This window comes from Microtus ochrogaster, chromosome 10 (assembly GCF_000317375.1).
Source record: "Microtus ochrogaster isolate Prairie Vole_2 chromosome 10, MicOch1.0, whole genome shotgun sequence".
Lineage (NCBI taxonomy): Eukaryota > Metazoa > Chordata > Mammalia > Rodentia > Cricetidae > Microtus > Microtus ochrogaster.
The window spans coordinates 74,633,103-74,640,117 of record NC_022016.1 but is presented as its reverse complement, the minus strand read 5'-3'; the positions used below and the strand labels follow the sequence as shown (position 1 = coordinate 74,640,117).

The window sequence follows — 7,015 nt, the reverse complement described above, 5'->3', positions numbered from 1 at the left end:
AAAAAAAAAAAAAAAAACCTTAAATACTCACAGTTGAATTGGTTCAAAGAATGACTCCACAAACAGACACTATGAAGTCATCTAGCTCACTAAATAATTATTAAACTTCTTAACAGTGCCAGTTGTTATAAAATAGGCCCAGTACTCGAGGGGCTCCCTGATCTACCCACAGCCTGGAAGCAGGACAGAAGGAAGAGCCCCTCTTACCCATCGATGATATTCTCAGGTGGGTGCTTCTCATCACTTGAGGTAGCCAGAATCACTTCAGTCCCTTCAGTGCTCGAACAGAGATCGACCTTCCTCATCTCAAAGTGTTTAACCTGAAAATCTGATAAAAATACAGTAATAAAAAAGCCAACTCTTGACTCTCAACACAAGAGAAGGCAAGGCTGTAGCCTGGCAAACAGTTTAACAACCAAGCTATTGGAAATGTGGGAGGAACTGCACGTGTTTGCGCTGCAAACTCTTGCCTTCTCCCGGGATGACCTATAGAACATGATCCCCACTTCTATACTCCACAAAATGTCTTTGACTGCTTTTAACTGACATCATTATTCTGCTTCTAAAACTAAAACCCTCAGTTATTATATAGAGATAGTTAACAACCTATGGTGACATAAATAATGGGTGATTTTTTTTACTGTAGTTATCTAGCTGTATTTATGAAATTTTAAAATTTAGAGGATAAATACAGGTATTTTGTGAGTATCTGTACCCTTACCAATCCAAGTATCAAACAATATTTACTTTGGGGTTTTTGTTTTTGAAACTGGGTCACTCTGTAGTCCAGGCTGGCCTAGAACTTACAGTAATCTTCCCGCCTCAGCCTCCCAAGTGCTAGGATTATAGATGTGCTTCACCATGATTGGTTTATGGCTTGGGTTTTGTTTTTGATACAAGAGTTGCCTACCCAACTGTAACATGCACAAAAAAGGGACCGAATCATAAGGATATATTCAACAAAGCTTTGCAAAGCAAACACATCAGGGTAAGGAAGTGTTAGAGCTTGTGAGAAGTCTTCCTCACCCCTTCCTGATTCTACCTCTCCCTCCTCCCTACAAAGAATAATGGTGCTGTTTCTAACACAGTGAATTAATTCTGTTTAAATTTCATGTAAGTGGAATCTTAGTCCAGGCTTGTCGGTGCCTGGCTTCTTTCCCTCGTTATGTTTGTGAAGTTTATCAATGTCACATGTGGCACTGTTGAGTACAGTTGGGTACAGCTGCAGCACAGCCCCGGTGCAGATCACCTGAGATGAGATCAAAGAAACAAGCCCTTGTGAAGTTTCACCGGAAACTGGTACTAGCTGAAAAGCAAAGGAAGGTTTCTTTGGTTTGGGGTACAGAAGAGACAAACCCAATGAAGGAGAAGTTACACTTACTACTTAGTTATTTGAAACCAGAAGTAAACTGAACATTTAAAATTGCCACGTGGTCTAACCCAGCAGAATTGATTTGTCTCTTCCCCAGCTCCCAAAGGAAAAGTGTGAAAGATGTCAACTCTCCCAGGGGAGACTACCTATTTACTCCACCTTCTGCTGAGATACTGCATCAAATAAGATTAGAAGCAGCTCAATAGATGAATGTAGCACAAAATTCTAATTGTCCTTAATAATAAAAACTCAGAGTCAGATACAAGGGGGTGAAAGTTAAGGCCTCAGAGAAGCAAAGCAGCCAGCCACTAGAAAGTTCTTACTTCTACCAATGCTCAGAATAAAAGGGTGAGATCCCGTCTCCATGAATCTTCAGACTGAATGCTATCTCTATGAAACCTCAGACTGCATCTTTGAGCTCCCGTCTTCTTCCGCCTTATATTCCTTTCTCCACCCAGCCATATCACTCCTGTCTCCACCTCCCTAGTGCTAGGATTAAAGGCACAGTGATCCAAAGTTCTGGAATCACCTTTGTGTGAGCTCTGTTTCTCTTTGAGACTGGATCAATCTAGTGTAGCCTAGGGTGACCTTGAAACTCAGAGACCTGTCTACCTCTGCCTCCGGAGTGCAGGGATTAAAGGTGTGTGCCACCGCTGCCTGGCCTCTATGGCTAACTAGTGGCTTAGCTCTGCACTCTGATCTTCAGGCCAGCTTTACTTGTTAGATTACAAACAAAATATCATTACAATGACTCAAGTGCTGGAGTTACCCATGTGCTAATTTATATTAGAATATACAAAAATAACTATATATAAATCTGTTAATTTAGAAAAAACACGGACAAAATCGATGAACAGAAAGTGAGTTTTACAAGACAAATGAAAACTCAAAAGAAACAACACAGAAATTCAGGAATTGAAAATTTCTTTTATCTAAAGCTTTAAAAAAATGCTAGCTAGGCTTAACATCAGATAGAATTTAGCATTAAGCAAAGATCAGTGAGACTGGCAAGATGGCTCAGTCAGTAAAGGCGCTTCCAGCCACACTGATGTAGCTTTAATCCCAGAACACACAGTGGAAGGAGGAATCAGCTCTGCAAGTTGTCCTGACTTCCACGTGTGAATCATGGCATACACACGCACACCAATACACAATAGATAGATAGATAGATAGATAGATAGATAGATAGATAGATAGATAGATAGAAAAAAATAAAGATCAGTGAACATAAATATGGGCTGAAGGTGCAATGTAATGGCAAAGTACTTGCCTAACATAAAAAAGAGAGATACTCAGCAGTTAAAGCACTTGCTGCTTTTCCAGAGGATCCAAGTTTAGTTTCCAGCACCCCCATGGCTTAGAGCTATCTCTACCTCCATCTCAGGGGATCTGACACTCTTTTCTGATCTCCACAAGCACTCACACACATACGGTATACACACAGAAACACAGACATAAATAAAAATAAATCTTAAAAAAAAAAAAACCACACAAGTGAAGGGAGCTGGAGAGATGGATCAGTGGTTACCAGCACTTATTGCTCTTGTAAAGGATCCAGGTTCAGTTCCCAGCCTAACTACCATCTGAACTCGGGTTCCAAACTGTCTGATGCCTTCTTCTGGCCTCTGAGGACACTAAATGTATGTGGTGTACAGACATATATGCAAGCAAAACACCCATTCGCATAAAATAAAAATAAAATAACTTAAAAAAAACAAGTGAACAGAGCATCAGAATTATAAAATAAAATCAAACTAGTCTGAAATATGCACAATTGGAATTGGTATTTTAGGAGAATAAAGAATAATATAAGAAAAAATTACGAAGAAAATACGGCTAAAATTTTCATCAAATCTAAAATATAAACTCACAATTCTGAAATTCTGAACTTTAAGTTGAATAAACACATAGAAGATTCTACTTAGTCACATTAGTCAATAGCTATAAAAACAAAAACAGTCAGAGCAAAAACCACAACACCACACCTCAGGAAACACTGACACCTCCAGAGGTGGGCTCTATAAATGGAGTCATTGTTAGACCAATCAAGACCAATCATCACGGTAAATGGTTCTAGGCTATCTACATCTGTGAAAAAGAATAAAACACGAGAGATGATAAATACACTGTTAACAGGATAGCTTAAAAACTTCTCAAAATGACTACTGACCTGGGCTGCAAGTGTGACTTAGTAATAGAGTACCTGCCTTAAATACAAGAGGCCCGGGCCGATATCCCCAGCATCAAAACAAGAACAATAGAAAAAACCCAAGTCTACTGAATGACCTAAAGGTAATAGCAACTGAAAGTAGGGATGATGCAGAAGCAGCTAATACAAGCCTGGTGGTGGCATACGCATATAATTCAAATACTCAGGAGGTGGAGGTAGGAAGGTCAGAAGCTCAAGTTTATCCTCAAGCTGAACTCCAATCTGGGCTATACAAGACATTTCCCAAAAATAAAAAATAAAACAAAGCAAGAAGAAGGTAACAAAATTGTACTTACAGATCATGTTAGTAAAGTTCTTAACACTGAACATGAGTAATACAATATTAATTCAAAATAGACTAGGGGGCTAAGGATGCAGCTCAGTGGTGGAGTACTGGCCTCACATGCACAAAGTCTTGGGTTAGATCTCAGCACTGAAAAACCAGAGACAGACAGACACAGTAGGATGTTAAGGATGCATGTCATAATCCTAGGATTGTATAGTAACTAATAATGATAAAACCAAAAATAAAGAAAGAAGGTTTCTCTGGTTTAGATGCTGGAAGTTTGGTCTCTAGTCTCTACTATAAATATATTGTATGGCGGTGGGACCTTTAAGAGATGAAATCTACTGGGAGGTGAACAGGTCACAATAGGTCTCCTGGAGGGATTATTAATGCTAGCCTCAGAGAGTAGGTTGGGTTTTATAGAAGTGGATTCATTTCTGTGAACAGGCCTGGTCCCTCCCTGCTCTCCTCTTCCTCCTCTCCTCTTGCCTTGTGATCTCCCCCCACCCCCAGATGCTATGAGGTCATCACCCAAGCCAAGCAGATGTTAGCAAGTTCTCTGCCCTCCAAAATGGTGTGTTAAATAAACTTATTTTCTTTACAAATTACCCAGCTTCAAGTAATTTATTATAGAAATACAAAACAGGCTAAGAAAAAAGCCAACAGAGAAGATAAAAATAAAAATGCAATACCAGAAAAATACTTGACTATACTGAAAGAGGGCCAGAAAACAGAGTTAAACAAAACACATTATTTCCCCACTTACCATTAGTATATTAAACATTAGATTAGGCTGAATTTAAAAATCAATCAAATAATATTTTCAAAAGACATCTCTAATTTAATAAAGACACAGACTGAAAGCAAATGATAGAATATGGTATGCTTTGTTTTTATTCTTTCTTTCTTCTTAGACAGAGTCTTTTTAAGCAGTCTGAGCTGGCTTTAAACTTGCTATGTAGTACACACTGACCTTGCATGTTTGATCTTCCTGATTTATATGACAGGTATGCATTTTAATATTTAGCAAGGTTAAGTCTATTTAATATTTAAAATTTGTTTGGTACTATACTTTGAACCTTAATAGAAACAATTCCATTAAATGTATAGATTAAATTGGAGAGAATTAGCATGGTTCTATAAATGTCACGGAGCTAGGATATATATGCATTTACTTAGGACTTTTTAAGTCCTTAAAAAATTACAGTTTTATTAACATCTCTCTACCTCATCTTAGATTTTTTTAACTGTTAGTCACTATAGTTTCTACTGCTACTGTAAAGGGGATCTTTTTAAAAACAACACTAGACAGGTGGTGATATCATATGCCTTTAATCCCAGCACTTGGGAGACAGAGGCAGGTGGATCTCTGTGAATTTGAGGTCAGCCTGGTCTATAGAGAGAGTTTCAGGACAGCCAGGGCTATTACACAGAGAAACTCTGTCTCATAAATATTCAAAATTTCTTATTCTTAGCCAAACAATGGGTATTTACCACATTTTAGCACTAAATGCCACATTCACTGATGTTTTATTAGATTATTGTAAGAATTTTTTTACTAGTTTGTTAAGCTTTTAAATATGAATAAGCATTGCACTCTGTCAAATACATATTATTAAAATGGTGTTTTAAAAATGGTTTTTTTTAAAAACCTATTTATGCATTTTTTTAGGTATGAGTACTCTGTTTGCATGTTTGCCTGCATGTCAAAAGAGAACATCAGATCCCATTACAAATAGTTGTGAGCCACGATGGGGTTGCTGGGAACTGAACTGAACTCAGGACTTCTGGAAGAACAGCCAGACCTCCATATGGCTTTTCTTTTCTTTATCTCTTTTATTTAGTGGGGGATGTTTCAAGACAGGGTTTCTCTGTGTATCTCTGGTTGTCCTGGAACTCACTCTGTAGACCAGGCTGGCCTCAAACTCACAGAGATCCGCTTGACTCTGCCTCCCAAGTGCTGGGATTAAAGGCGTGCGGTACCACCGCCTGGCCCATATGGCTTTTCTTAAGGGATTAATGTGATAAATTAAGTAAAATGTTTCTAATGCTAAGTATTCTCAGGTCCCGTCCCCCGACCCAAAGTCTACATGTCCAAGAAGTATTATGTTTATCCAAAGATTTGCTACTTTCATATTTTAAACTTTTTTTCCATTTAATCAGTTTTATAGCCCTAGGATTAAGATGATATTTCGAAGGAAATAAGGAGCTGAAAGGTCTTTCTCTAGCTATTGGAACAATTTTATACAAAGTAGGGATTATTAGAGGATGGAGAAGCAGTTTAGTGGGAAAATACTTGCCTAGCATATTGTCTAGGTTTGGTAACACACACATACATAAACACACATAAACAGGGGAGGGCAGTATTTGATCCATACCTGGGTAAGTGTTTGTAGAGCCTGTTTTTGTTGTTGCCATTTGTTTGATAGAGACAAGTTCTCACTATGCTTGCAATGCTGGCCTCAAATCTGTGATTCTCTGGCTGCAGCCTGCCTACTGCTAGAATCACAGGTGTGTGCCTGTGTAACATCCAGAGCAGCTCTAGAGCAGTCTTTTCACTAGTATCACAGGTGTGTGCCTGTGTAACATCCAGAGCAGCTCTAGAGCAGTCTTCACTCTTTCAAATTTTGATAGTTCAGCAACTTTTTATTATTTCAAATTTGATAGTTCTACTCAGGATTTCTACAACTTTTTGAATTAATTTTTATATTTTAAATATGTTTAAATAATTTTATTTATTATTAATGAGTGTGCATACATGACGTTTATGTGGGTGTGAGCTCTATGGTGTCTGTGAAAGTCAGGACAACTTTAAGACATTCTCTCCTTCTACCTTTATGTGAGTTGTGGGGTATTGAATGCAGATGGCCCAGGCTTATGTACCAAGCACTTTCGCAGCTGAGCCATCTTGTAGGCGTTATATTAATTACTGATAACTTTTAATTCATTTATTTTCAGTTTTTAGATTAGTATAAAGTTTACTTTCTATTATAGCTTATAAACCAGTATTAATAGTGCTGACAGCCGTGGTTAAACTGTGAAAGTCATGTTCTAACACTTCTGTGTGCATTTTTCTTGACCAAACTTACCATGACCTTCAAACTTTTTTTTTTTTTTTTTTTTTGGTTTTTCGAGACAGGGTTTCTCT

The 7,015-nt window shown here is 37.9% G+C and overlaps 1 protein-coding gene across 3 annotated transcripts in view; it reads right to left on the bottom strand.

Annotated features, from left to right (window-relative positions):
- Hspb11 (heat shock protein family B (small) member 11) overlaps nt 1-7,015 on the bottom strand; it is a 64,340-nt gene that overhangs the window by 54,176 nt on the left and 3,149 nt on the right. For all 3 annotated transcript variants that reach the window (XM_026781880.1, XM_026781879.1, XM_026781881.1), the window contains exon 2: nt 208-328. In XM_026781880.1, the coding sequence (XP_026637681.1) occupies nt 208-305 (98 nt within the window). In that variant the 5' untranslated portion in view covers nt 306-328. The remainder of the gene's footprint in view (nt 1-207; nt 329-7,015) is intronic.